Source organism: Monodelphis domestica, chromosome 1, assembly GCF_027887165.1.
Source record: "Monodelphis domestica isolate mMonDom1 chromosome 1, mMonDom1.pri, whole genome shotgun sequence".
Classification (NCBI taxonomy): domain Eukaryota; kingdom Metazoa; phylum Chordata; class Mammalia; order Didelphimorphia; family Didelphidae; genus Monodelphis; species Monodelphis domestica.
In genome coordinates, this window is record NC_077227.1 from 38,814,314 (window position 1) to 38,829,133 (window position 14,820).

Consider the following 14,820-nt stretch of genomic DNA (forward strand, 5'->3'; position numbering starts at 1 on the left):
TATGCTAATTTTTTTTACTTTCTCTTATAAAAAATTCATTTATTGTAAAACATAAGGTAGAGGATCCATTTGATACATTCTCATTACCAGGTTTTCTTAGGTCTGACTTTTTTAATTAAACCCATTTATCTCGTATCTTCAATTGTTTTTAACCATTTGGACAAGGTGGGAAATGATCATTGAGGAAAATTACCTTTTCATTCACTCAACTATTCAAGGCTCATTTAGGCAGGATATATAGATTGTTATGGATGAAAGGCCCAGGAATTAGAGGTATCTGAGGAAGACAGATGATCCTCTGTCTCAGTAGTCCAATGACCTTCAAGGGTCTAATCAATTCTATCAATAAGATCATTGGAATCCCTACTTCTATGGAACATTAAGTCTTTGAAATATCCCAGAAGACTAAGATTTAGCAACAATGAATGGAAAACTAAGGATCCTATCCCTTTAACAAAGAGGAAGAAAGGAAGAAGGCAACAGAAATGATAGGGGAAGGAAAGAGGGATAGATTGAGAAAATGTGTGAGAGACAGAAATGAAGACAGAGGGAGAGACAGTGAAGGATAGAGACAGGGGAGAGAGAGAGAGAGAGAGAGAGAGAGAGAGAGAGAGAGAGAGAGAGAGAGAGAGAGAGAGAGAGAGAGAGAGAGAGAGAGAGAGAGAGAGAGAGAGAGAGAGAGAGAGAGAGAGAGAGAGAGAGAGAGAGAGAGAGAGAGAGAGAGAGAGATACTGCAAAAAAGAAGATGAGGAGGAGGAGGAGAGACAGCTAAGAGCCTCAGTGGACTGAGACAGTCTTAGAGATGGGAAGTTCTGGCCTCAGATACATCTTAGGTGAGTGACCTTGGGCATGTCACTTAACCTCAATTGCCTAACCCTTACTGCTTCTTTGACTTGGAATCAGTACTTACTATTAATTCTAAGACATAAAGTAAAGATTTTTAAAAAAAGAACTGAAGATAAGACATAGAGGAAAGGGAAAGAGGAAGAGATACACAGAATCAGGAAGAGGCAAAGAGACAAATAAATAGGCAGAGAGAATCAGAGACACAGAGATAGAGAGACAAACTAAAACTGAGAATCGCATGAACTGTTAAAGAATAATCGATTTCTTTCTCATCTTCCCCAAATTGCAAGCACTCAAAATTAGTTACATCAAATCATGATTCTGTCCCTTATCCCTGGCTAGTTAGTATTTGTCTCCCTGTGGGATTCAGATACAAATGGGGTTGAGATTGATCTGTTGGGAAAATCAGAGACAATCAGGTCCACTTGTCTGATCCTTTTCACCACAACAGATATAGATGAGAACTACCATAGGGACCTGTGAATTTCAGCCAATTTTAACAGCTTCCTTGTTCTACTTGACAGGTGTGCTGAGGTAGCCAATGCATGCTTTTAACTGCACATATAAAGTGCTAGTTGGCTCTCTTGGTTATATAGCAATTTTTAAAAAATGATGCAAGGGTTCATTTAGTCACAAGCTAGAAAAATGTTCCAGTTGTGTCCCTTCCTTTTATAAAGTAGCATTTGCAATTACATGCGAAAGCATCATTAATCACTGACTCTTAAAATTTCAGAATTTGACCACAATTTCACTCAGAAATCTTGCCAAAGGTGATTTTGCTGTCATTCTTAATGGTATTATTATCATGATGCTTCTTCATTTCAAAGGAGTCCACAGCAACCTCTGATGTTGAGTTCTATTGGGCATAAATCTCCTAATATGCATATAGATAAATCCTTTTTTCCCAGAGATATTTACATACAGATATATAGTGATCAAATTTTGGATTTGCTCCATCTATATGTCAGTACTGTTGGATGCACTAAAGATATTTAGATCATAAAGAGACTGGGAACACTTCTCTTAAAATAATATTTTAATGAAATAAAGACAAAGAATGTACAAGTGGGAGAAACCATATGGAATGACATATATGGCACCACTCCTCAGAAGCTTGGTTTTTGGATTCTATTTCTCTTCCTCCTTGGCCTTCCCTCTTATTGCCTTCTCCTCCCTAAATGTCAGACAAAGTGAAACTGAAATTAATGTCAGGGATAAGCATGCAGATCATGTTCTGAACTCGGAAACCTACTGCTCTTATATACAACCAACATAGAACCTACATGACCTTCCCTTTCAGTTGGCAAATGGGTTTCAAGTGTCTAACCAATTCTAGTCATAGTCATGGAATCTCTAGGCCCAAAGAACTTTAGATTGTTGAAATTCTCTAGATGACTAAGAAGGTTTAGCAACAGTGAATGCAAAAGTAAGAATAGTACCCCTCTAACACAGAAGGGAAAAAGGAGATAGAGAGAGACAGAGAGAATAGAGGAGGGAAAGAGGGAGAGAGAATGTGTAAGAGAGACAGAGATGAAGGCAGAGGGAAGAAGGAAGAGATACAGAGAGTCAGAAAGATAGAAACAGAGACATAAGCAGCCCTCCCCAGTCCCTGGGACATTCCCCTTTTCTCTCCAATTTCTCCTTTTTCCAATACTCAGATGCCCTCTCTAAACCCAGGATTCAAGGGCCATAGATAGAGATTTGAAGACATCTCAGGGTACATCTAGTACAACTTATATATTTTACAAATGAAAAGCATTGACATCGTAATGACAAAATGGATCATCCTATATGATACAACTATTACCTGGCAGAGCTGGGATTTGGACCCAGCTCAGGGGATTCCAAATCCAGCAATTTTCCCACTATAGCACTTGACCTATAATTACTTCCCTTACTGCACGTGCTTCGTTTTTCTTTTCATCACTATTCTTTTGCATCTGAGTATGAACCAAGTTATTTTTGCTTATATACTTTAAGAGACTTAAAGACACACTGCCATGTATCGTATTGTACACATGCACATGAAAACACATATGCATATATATAAACATATATAGACATGTATATGCTTATTTATATTACTTATTTTTAAAAACCCAATGATTTCACCACTAACCCTACTCTCTTTTTCAATTTATTGCAACCCTCTCACCTTCGAATGTGTCCTTTGTATATTCTTATGGCCAAAACATTGGGTCCCTGAGTGACTAGTCTCTTAGTCCTGAGTCACTCCAGATGTTGTTGGGTTATTCATTTCACTGAAATACAACAAAATACAATGTAATAGAAGGCAAAGCAATTTGATTCAAACATTATGGCAACTAGGTGCTTTGGTGGAAAGAGTGCTAGACATGGAGTCAGGAAGAACTAAGTTCAAATCTAGCCTCACACTCCGGCACCTTAGGCAAATCACTGAACTTTTAGTTGCCTTAGATTCCACACATGAAAACTGGGAATAATAATAGGACCTATGTCCTAGGATTATTGTGAGCATCAAATGAAAGAAGATTTGTAAAGCAAGAGCTATAGAAATGCTATCATCATCATCATCACTTCATCATTATCATCATCATTTGTCTGCAATAGGCATTTTGCTGTTTGCTGGAAATACATAGGAAAAAGAAAATTCCCTGTCATAATGGAGTTTGTATTCTATTGGTTTTGTCATGAAACAGGTAAAGTTCATTGTTGGGCCTGTCCTTGAAGGCCCTCTAGCCTGGGATGACTGATTCAAGTTTGCATCATTCTGGCAGAACCTTCTAGAACAAAGGATGACTTCCATGTCTCATAGGAAGCTGCCATAATGAGTAGGAGGGGAAGTCCACTGAACATGGTGTAACAAGATTGAGTTGGGATACCAGCTGTGCCACTTACATCCTAAATGACCTTGGGAAACTCACTTTTTATTTCCTTGGGCATCCGTATGTTCATCAGTTAAGTTAAGAAATGGAGTAGATGACCCCTCAACGTCTTAATTATAGGCCAAGATTTATGATCCATTAGGCATCAGAGAGTGATTTTCATAAAAGTATATATACATACACAAATACGCATAAAAACAAGCACCATATATGTGTATGTATAATATATTACACAGTGATTATAGAAAAGTATCAATAGTTTGAGGAATTTGCATATGCATTGCCATACATAATATATACTTAACTCTAGTGATAATGTAACAATGCATTGTTATAAATATAAATAATGCTTTGACTTATCTGGATTCTTTCTTTAAGGGAGCCTGGGGCAATTCATTCATTAATGTTTTCCTGTCTGTTTTAGTAACAGTCTACATTTTTATTTCACTTTACAGCTTCAAAAGTGTTTTCTCTTCTCATTTGATTCTTTAAAAGTTGAGAATGCAACTATTATCACTCTTTTATAAGTGAGGAAAGTGAAGCCTGGAGAGGTGTCTCAGAGTAGTTGTGGGTGACACAGGCAGGAATAGATTTTAAGTCTTCTCATTCCTAATCATGTGTTATATCCACTATATCATGTCTATATTCATAACTATTCTGTAATTTCATTAGTGTCTATATAAATAAAAAAAAGAAAAAGAAAACAAGGTTTAAATATTTAGCTGTAATTGATGCTGGAAATTCTTGGTGGAGATTAGGAGATTCTAAGAGAAGTCTTCTGGTCTTCCCATCAGATGCTCTTTCAGTTATAATGTAGGTATATATTCATATATATATATATATATTCATATATATATTCATATATATTCAAATAATGCTTGATTTAATTCAATATGACTAAACAGTCATTCATTAAATGCCTTTCATTTTAAGGGTCTGTGCTGGAGTGAGAATATGCGATAATAAGAATCACTGCCTTCAGAGGGCTTATATTCTATTCCATAAGAGAGGTAAAAAAAAAGAAAATGGACTGTAGAAATGAGAGGAGATGGAAGAAGGGTTCAAAGTTGAGTGAGAAAAGACCTATCCTTGAATGCCACATCAAATCTTTAATAACCAAAAGATCTTTAGAAACTCGTTTGTCATTTCTGGACCTCTATTTTTCCCCATCTGTTAGAGATTCTCTAGAGTAAGGCTTATCAGATTCTCATTGGGGACTTCATTTTGGTAACAAAGATATTAAGAATCTGATGCAAAATTCTAGCATACATCAGCTAGGTGGCACAGTGAACAAAGCACCATGTTTAGAATAAGGAAGACCTTAGTTCAAATCTAGACTCAAAACACTTAATAGCCATGTAATCCTGGGCAAGTCACTTAAGCCTCAGTTTTCCTATCTGTAAAATGCACATAGGACCTATCTCTCAGAATTGTTTTGACAAAAAATAATGAGAGAATGATGGTAAAGCACGTAGCACAGAGCCCAACACAAAGAAGGCACTATATAAATGTTATCATCAACATAATCATCATCATTATAATTATGTTTTCCACATCTTCTTCTTTACCTGAGATTGTATGTGAATTACATTATGTCCAGAAACATTTTGGGTCTTTGAAAATAGCATTATTAACCACTTGAAAGAATTTGGCTTAGCCATCCACAGACTGACCAAATAGATGATGAATAATTATATTTTAGTCTATGATGTTGAGTTGAATGGACCTAGTCCATCAGTCAATCACTCTAATAGACACTGAAAAGGTTCAGAGATCTGGACCCAGAATTGAAGGGGAGATGAGAGCAGGCTAGATCCTTATAGGAAAATTGTACAATGCTTTCCATGATCCCAAATTTCTCCATGAAATGGATACCATTGTTTTTGATGTTAGTATTCTTTGGGTGATGCTTTGTCATGCTGATTCATGGAATGCCATCTTCTCTGAGAAAGTAGTCACAGGTCACCTAAAGAGAAATGGAGAGGAATGAACAATGGCGGGTAAAGTATCCTAAAACCTATTACCTGGAGAAATTGCACAGAAGAAGTGACATCCTCAGAGTCATCAGAGTGATATGAGATGGGCTTTTTCTGGTGGGGTAGAAAGAACACTGGCTCCCAAATAACAGGAACTGAACTCTTTTCTCTGGTTCTTTACTACCTGTGTAACTGAGCAATTTATTAAATTTCCTTAAATCCCAGATGTTTCATCTGTATAAAGAGAGGGTTGGCAAGATGGCTTCTGGGATCCCTTCTAGATTCAGATTCATGTTTCTATGATCATATATGAAGGAAAGAGGCTAACCAATGAACATTGCAAGCATTCCTCTTTGTGCACAATGTTGTTACATAGAAAGATCCAAACACACTGTGTTCCACCACTCCCATAGTTGTTTATGGCAATTATTCACAGGAATCACACAAGATGAGCATGGCATTTATCATTTGTTCCATAGGAAGAAATTCATGTCTTTGGAATCACATGTCCATCAAAGTGTTTTAAATGAGCCAAAAAATACTCATAGTTTATACGTCATAATTTTAATAGTAAAGATCAATGACATAAAACTGTGTTAAATATCAGCTATTATTAATTTATTCCAATCTTTTGTCCCTCTTACCCTTCTGAATTTATCACTGACATCAGAAGGTATTGTGAAGGGAGTCCAGGCTATCAAAAGCTCCATCTATCTCCTACATCTGCCTCTGGAGCACTGTGTCAGCAGCCTCCTCTTATGAGTGAGTTTCCCTCTGTACATGGGGCTATGTTGCCTTAAGGTTAATAATCCCATGATAGCCTTTGAAGTGTTTCATCTCTGTGAAACCCTAATTCTACTCTTTGTGGTACCTTCCATTGCCCTTTACTCAACATTGTTTCTTTTCACGTTTCCAGGATCATCTTGTCTCAATGTTTTTACACCAATAAGTCCACTATGAATAAGTCTAGTCAATGAATTCTGAATCCCTCTTTTAGGGGTGGAAAATCTAACTCATGACAAATAAGAGGCAGCATAATATAGTAAAGAGAGTGCTAGATTCAGAGCCAAAGTACCAATGGCTCTTAGGCCTGTTATCTCCTGCGTAACTGGGCAAATCACTTAACCCTTTAAGGTCTCAGTTTATTCATCTATAAAATGAAAGAGTTATACAATAGATGGTTTATGAGGTACATCTAATCTAGGATTTTATGATCAGACTCTATTTTGCTCTCCTTTTTTTCTCTCCCATCAATCCCCAAGAATTTATGAATAATAACACTTATATAAGGCTCTGTGACTTACAAAGGGCTTTTTATATATTTTCCCTTTGGAGCCTCACAACAGCAAGATGAGGGAAGTGCTATAGGCATTCTCACTCTCACTTCGCAGTAAATGAAGTTATGTATCCATTGTCAGCCAACTAGTGAGTAAGAGAAGTGGAATCCAAAGACCACTTCCAAGTCCAGTGTTCTTTCCATTCCACTTTTTCCCCCCTCTAAGGCAAGTTCCCTTATCACCAGTATTTCCCTCCTTTCTCAACTGAGACACTGGCCAATGGACCTCAACCAATGTCAGCCCAAATGAGCTCCACTCATAACAGCTGTTACATAGATGAGAGCTCAGTTAATTACCATTTTCAACTACATTGTATTGTTTCCACATTGGTGAACAGCAGCTTAATTACAGAAGTTTGTCTCTCTGAAGGCAATGCTTGGGAGAGGTCTGGAGTGGAGGAGCAACCTCTTAGTGGTGCATCTGTCGTCATATTTAATAAAAGACAATAACCACAGCGTCAGAATCCAACCGGATTCATGGCAAATGAGTCAGCAGATTTTATGTTGCATTAAGTAATATTTGACTAGGTCAGTTACCTGTGGTAAATTAACTAAAGCAAGAGCAGTTCTCCAAGCCTTTTCCCACATCTGCCTACATATCATTACGGAACTGAACATTGGAACATGACATAATGAGGATGTAAACTGAAGTTGTACATATTTTTTTTAAAAGATTAGAATTTGCATAACATAATGGAATGTACCGTTTCTTCCAAAATATGGACAATTATTCAAGCTGCCTCTTCTTTCCATAAGTGGTAGTGGCTGTGACATTTTTTACCTCTGTCAGGGATGATGGAGTGAAATCTTATCTGTCTTCACCTATGTGGAACGTGATATCCTCCATGATGAAAGATATGAAACTGTACTCTTTGGGAGGGTATGGAGTGGGACGTGGGGGCCCAGATGGAATTTCTATTCATTCTTGGCACACTAGCAGCTCCCCTTTCTCTCCCTATCCTCACCACTCTGCAGGGCTAGGCAGGTCATAGCAAACACTGCCAGAACACTATCTTTTTTGGACATTCATTGTTCCAATCTGAGGCAGACACTTGGGCTCCTTTCCAGGATGCCCAAATGGGCTTTGCTGTCAAATTAGTTTACAACTTATTTTAGAGCAGATAATGAAACCCTGGTTGGTTTCCTTTTTTCTCTGCTTCCTTCTTGTGGTTGTTGTTGTCTTATCTTAACAACATCCATAAGTATGGGATTTAATGAGATTCCAGGGTGACAAAGAATGACCTTTTTTAAGCCTGTTTGATATATTTAACTCTCCCTGTCTAGGTTTTGTAATGGATGGGGCAACCCAGATCTCAAACTGTTACCACCCCCTTGGAACAGAGGTGGAACCTCTCAAGTGGGGAGAGAATTCCATTGACCTATAGATCTTAGGCCATCCCTCAGCAGCACCCCATGATTATTTCATCCTGGCTCAAAAAAGGTAGTTGATACCCCAGGAAACTATGGATTTCTGCCCTCTTCACCAAAGATGTGAGCTATGTCAGAAGGGCACTAACTTGCACTTAAAAGAAGACATTAAGAAAGAGCCACTCAAATCATCCCCTAGAGAATTTTATCAGGCCTAGCCAAATTTAACACAATGACCTGTAGTCTCCATTTTTCTTTAGTAGATTTTAATTCAATTCAGCAAGTGCCCACTGTGTTCTACTGTTACAGGTGCTAGTAGTAATACAATCCTATATAAAGTAGAACACAAATTTGTATTTGCACACCAATTCTAAAGATAACAAATAAATGACCCTTCCTATAATGTAGCTAACAGTTTATTCGGCTTATTTTCAATTAGTTTATTTCAATTAATTTAAACTATTCAGACATTGACATAGATTGAGATATTCAGGAATTCTTCTGATATCCAAAGCATCTTCAATCTGGAGCTCCAAAGGACCACTTTAGCCAATGCCTTCCTTTTGTAGATGAGGATAATGAGCCCAGATTCATGAAATGACTTCCCTAAGGACATACTCATAGTGAGAAAGACAGTCAATATTAGAACTTAAATCATTTTGACAGCAAATCTAGTGTTTTTCTCACTAGAGTCAATGTAAAGTAAGGAATCACAGAATTGAAAGGGACCTCAGAGACTATCCACCTCTTGACCTCTGATCCATCAATACTAGTATAAAATATACCTGAACAAAAATCAAGGCATTTTTTGGAATCCATTGGAAGCCACATTAACATATAGGCTTTGCTTATATACACCTCCAATCCTCCATAAGATAATATCTCATTCCTCTCTGACATAGCTCTCATTAATTTAAGTTTCTGTTAGTCAGTCCATCCAATAAATATGTGATCTCATCAATAGATATTCTCCCCAATCATTCAAATCTCTTTAGTTATCTTCGAAATCACATTCCTCTACCATATAATCCAACCCAACTCAAGTATATAGTAAGTAGTTATTTTTATTTATCTTCTGCTTTAAAAAATGCAGAGAGAATTAAAAAACACCTTTTACTTTCATGATACTCACATTCTCATGGAGATATCTGCTTCAATCTCCCTCCATTAACAGGACTCCACTTTTTTGTCTTATCTTTACCACAGTCTCTGACAAATAAAATATTCTAAAGAATTGCTATTCCTTCATTCATTCAATCATTGTTTCATTCATTTCAAAGATTCCTCATCAGACCAGCAGATTGACCCATCCAAAAAAAAAATAGACTATCTGTGAGCCTCTGATTCCCCAATTCTTATTTATCTATGGTCATCTAGCCTCTGAATGCCTCTCTGAAGTCTCTGAATGCCATTCCTGCCTCATGTTGAGATGGCAAGGATTCTCAGAATGTTTACTCTAAGCTCTTGGTCTTGGAAGTCCATTGACCATATTTCTTTTTGAGCAATTATCTCTTCCCTTGGGTTTCCACTTTCTTAAAATTTTTGACTGAGACCCATTCTTTCCCATCCCATGTAGTCCATGTGTTTCCTTAAATTGCTTCCTTGGAGATATTTCTTTTCTGTAAGATATCCCTGGGAGAATTGCCATCCAGGCCTCATATGAGACCTCTACCATAATACCAAAGAAGATTTTAGGAAAAATAGATAAGGTTAATTGTATGGATAGAGAATTCTATGAACAAAGATCTCATAAGAGTCATGTTGAAAAAATATATAGTATACAAAAAGAAAATTTGAGCTTTCAGGCCAGTCCTTGTAACAACTTCCCTAAGCTTAATTTGAAGGGGACATGCACATGTCACACAGCTATTTTCTGGGAGTAGAATCACCCCAGATAGCATTTAAAAACAATATGAGAAACTTAAAGCTCATAGTCTGGGATGGGGCTCCATCTTTGACCCTGTTCTATTTTACAACATTTTAATCAACATGTTGAATATAGACATATGATAGATGGCATGTTTAGCAATATATGGATGACAAAAAGCTGGACAGAATAACTAAATATGTTGCATTGCAGAAACAAGATCCAAAATCTTTGTGACAGGCTAGAATGATGGGCCAAGTCTAATAACATGAAATGCAATAAGGACGAATTTAAAATACAGCTCTGAGATTAAAAAAAAAAAAAAAACAAACTCAGCTGCAAAAGTAGAAGATAGAGGAGACCATGGTTAGGGAGCAATTTATATAAAAATATCTGTGATATTTGATAGATTTGAAGTAGTATTATATAGAAGTAAACAATAAGCTGATCAAACCTTAGATTTGATTAAGAGAGACATAATGCCTAACATTCCCACTATACTCTTTCTTGGCTAGACTATGGTTCAATTAGAATGTTTAATTCTTGATGGAATAATTAAAGAAATACTCTAACAAACTGGAATAGATTTATAGTAAAATGTCTAGAATGTTACAAGGACTCACAAGGACAAGATCTGTCTGAGGAACAGTTGAAAGGACATTCCACATTCAGCCTGGAGAAGAGCAGATTTGGTGTCTGTGAAGGGAGAGAGGAGACAGGGAAGGAGATGGGACATTATAACTGTCTTCAAATATTTAAAAGTTCATCATGTGGAAGAGCTATTAGATATTCTATATAATTCCAGAGTGGAGAACTCAGATGAGTAGGTGCAAATTGGAGGAAAATAGATTTCAGTCCAATATAAAGACCTTTCTAAAAATTAGAGCTGTTTAAAAATGAAATGGCCTGGGCTAATTCAACAGAAAATATGGCATAATGGATAGAAGGTATACCTTTGAATATGAAATTCATGAGTTCAAGTTCCTCCTCTGACAAATAAGGGTCCTGTCACTCTGGCCAAGTTATTTAACCTCTCAGTACTCCCAGGCAAGTCTCCAAGCTAGTGAATTGCTGATCTGCATCAATGGAATGAATTTCCACCCACCTTTACACAAGTGACAAAATAACTTGTCTAGTGCATCCCCCACACATATAGGCAAGTTTATGCTGTAATATATTCTTCATCCCTGGATGAACTGAAGCAGAGGCTCGTTGACCACATGTTACAGATCATAATAGAGAGCTTTCTTATGTAAGTTAATATTTGGGACAAGCTGACCTGCAGAGTTTCTTTCAAGTCTAAGACTGATGTATTTGAATATTGCCCATGGATCTAAGTCTATTAAGCACTTTGGAAGATAGTAAAATATAAGAGTCCTTGAGGGGCTAGTTAGGCTTCTGTGTTTTGTCTTAGTAGTAATACAATACAATTTTTTATCAATACAATATTTGAAAAGGAACTTTATAGTTGTTTCAGCTTTAAGAAAAAATTATATTATTTAGCTCTTATCATTCTGGTTGCTCATGGTGGAAGGGAGCAATAAACAACCATTCCAAAATATTCATGGTTTATTGAGATGTCCCTGATACTTGAGAATTCAAAAACCCAAGCAGAAGTGCTATGATTGGGTGGTCCCCTTGACCCCAGTATTAGGAGGGCCTCCATTTACATAAAATTTGATTTCCAAGAATTCTAGAACTATAGTTTTAAAGCTAAAAGTAGCCAAGAAGAGCAAATCAGCTCACAGCCTCATTTTATAGATGAGTAAAGAAAGAACAGCCTCTGGAATGGAAATACCCTGCCTCAAATCACAGAGATGGGTGATACTTCCTCCCTCCATCCTGGTTATAGTTTATGCTCCTTTTTTCTGTCATTAGCCTTTTTACCAAGAAGAAAGTGAACTTAACAGGAAGAGAAAAAGCCTCTAGTATAACTCCATTCATTTAAGAGCACATAGACTATAGATCTATACTTGGAAGAAACTTTGAAGTCATCTGGTCCAACATCCTCATTTGCATAGGAACAGCCAAGGTCAGGAGAGGATAAATGACTAGCCAGAAGTCACTCAAATAGGAAGTAAGAGATCAGGGTTATGATCCCCACTCCTCGGGTTCCAAGTGGATTTCTCTGTTCCTTCTGCAACCCATATATGAAAGATCTTAGATTTCTGTCCACATTAAAAGCTTAGGGAGATGCTTTGCTGCAGAAACAGCTTGATCCTAACAACAGAGATAGCTTTGGGATTCTTTGAATACAAATAATCTATCTCTTTTCATTTCACATATATAAGTGAAAGTTGACTCTAATGATAATTTATGGGTATAGGTTGGGGAAAGACCTAGGCAGAGAGGAGGAGTAGAGACTGGGAAAGTAATGACTAGTAATTGCTTATATCATAAAATAAGAATAGACCTTTCATTTCATTGGTGTGAGGAAACGCTACCTATAAATGTAGCACTTTATCACCTTAGAGGGAGTTGTTTGGGATGGTATGAGTTTACAGGACAAGATCAGAATCAAATGGTCAATATGGGGCAGGGCCTTTGAAACTTTGGAGTGTCTTGGATCCCTTAGGCAGACTTCCCTTCTAGATATCATGTTGTGAAATGAAAAAAAAAAATCCTAGGAGTTCAACTAAAAGGACACCAATTCCATTTAAATATTATAGTCATCTGAATAAAGCAAGTTTTTGGATAATCCTTGATTAAGAATTAATGGTTTAGGGGGAAGCTGGGTAGCTCAGTGGACTGAGAGCCAGGCCTAGAGATGGGAGGTCCTAGGTTCAAATCTGGCCTTAGACTCTTCCCAGCTGTGTGACCCTGGGCAAGTCACTTGACCCCCATTGCCTAGCCCTTACCACTCTTCCACCTTGGAGCCAATAAACGGTATTGACTCCAAGACTGAAGGTAAGGGTTTACAAAAAAAGAATTAATGGTTTAGAGCCCAGATATGAACCAAACTTGTCCCGGTTGCAAGGCTACCTCTCTCCACTCTGACATAGTTAAAATGCCATCCCTTTTCTCAATTCACCTAATTTTCTGGTACCTTGCTTTCATGGATGCCTTAGGAAGACCAGGAGGATAGTTCATTCAAGACAGCCATCCATTTCTCATGGGTTATGAGTAAAGTAAGAGAAACTGATTGGGACTGACTGCCCTGTCTTTTCTCACTAGGACAAAGAAGTTAATTTGGAGCAAGTCCATAGACGTATGAACAGCTTAATCGATGAAGATATAGCTCACAAGCAGATTTCTCCGGCATCCATCGAGATCTCGGCCCTGGAGATCGGCGGGATGCCGCCTAGTCAGACCTTGGAGCCTGTCCGCGAGTACCAGAACACTCAGCTCTCCGTCACCACGTTCTTGCCTGAACAGAGCAGTCATGCGGCTGGTCGGACTCTATCATCAGGAGCAGGCAGTAATCTGCCACTGCCTCTCAGCAGCTCAGCAACCATGCCCTCAATACAGTGCAAACACAGATCTCCCAATGGGGGATTGTTTCGTCAGAGCCCCGTGAAGACCCCCATCCCCATGTCATTCCAGTCTGTGCCTGGGGGCGTCATTCCAGAGGCTATGGAAACTTCCCATGGAACATCCATATGATTGACACCCACCCACCCTTCTGCCCACCCACCCAACCAGCAGAGCTTTTTAATACAACTAAAAACAAACAAACAGAAAAAAAACACAAAAGACTTACATTTTTCTTGTACATACCTGTAAATAATGAGAGAATGAAGTGGGGTAAAAGTGTATTTTGAATATTCCCAATTTTCGAAGTCAGTAAAAAAAGAAAAAAGAAAAAAATACAAAAAACAAGAAGTGTATGAATGAATTTGTAAATTTTGTTCTATATGAATAAAAAGGCAAACCACTTGTGATCATTCTGAAGTGCCAAAGAAGCCCTGTTCCTGGGCCTGAGGGCAAAAAGCAATTGTTGGGACCCCATTCCCTTTGGAGGGCAGCATGGGTTCCCATGTCCTTTGTGAGAGCCCACATATTTTTGCTGCTGATTGTAAAGTGCCCCTTTGGCATCTGAATTTCCTCTCCTCTGAATCTTTCCCCTCCTGGCCTGTACTGTTAGTCTGATCTTAAGTTTGGGAGAAAAGCTGCAGAATTGACTTTGGCCACCTCTATTTATATATATTAAAAAAAAAAAGACAAGAGTAGAATAGAGGTACTAAATAGGATATTGATGACAAAGCTCCTAGAATATCTTCACTTTTTCTATTGGGAAATAGCCAAGTAGTCGCCTTGTGGTTCTCCACATTTCATGCTATATGATTGACTTGGATTTCTTCTTTAAATATCCTCCCCACCCCTTTCTTTGAGTCAAAATAAAACAGGGAATGAGGGATTATGGGGAAGGTGATCTAGTACTAAATGAGTGGGAAGGGTTTCTGTGGTTGGTACTGTATTTGGGTGAGATCAGGTATGAGCCCACATAGGATGAACACACACAGAGATGATGGGAACACTATTGACACAGATTAGAGTCAAAAGCAAAAGCAAAAGACAAGGGCTCAAATAGGGGAGCCCTTTGGTTCCTGTGTGTGAATTGGC

The 14,820-nt window shown here is 37.9% G+C and overlaps 1 protein-coding gene and 1 long non-coding RNA gene across 4 annotated transcripts in view; one reads left to right on the forward strand and one right to left on the reverse strand.

Annotated features, from left to right (window-relative positions):
- GRID1 (glutamate ionotropic receptor delta type subunit 1) overlaps positions 1–14,143 on the forward strand; it is a 1,152,573-nt gene extending 1,138,430 nt beyond the window's left edge. For both annotated transcript variants that reach the window (XM_001363901.3, XM_056797312.1), the window contains one exon: positions 13,432–14,143. In XM_001363901.3, coding sequence (XP_001363938.1) covers positions 13,432–13,860 — 429 coding nt within the window. In that variant the 3' untranslated portion in view covers positions 13,861–14,143. The remainder of the gene's footprint in view (positions 1–13,431) is intronic.
- On the reverse strand, positions 1,886–13,637 carry LOC103102078 (uncharacterized). 2 transcript variants are annotated; one of them, XR_001626231.2, is made up of 4 exons: positions 13,501–13,637; positions 10,881–10,953; positions 5,586–5,676; positions 1,886–2,020 (listed from the first exon to the last, which is right to left on the reverse strand). It is a non-coding gene; the product is annotated as an uncharacterized LOC103102078 (long non-coding RNA). The 2 variants fall into 2 exon arrangements; XR_001626232.2 differs by lacking the exons at positions 1,886–2,020; positions 13,501–13,637 and adding an exon at positions 13,304–13,484 and having other exon boundaries at positions 5,388–5,676.
- Positions 14,144–14,820: the final 677 nt, after the last annotated feature.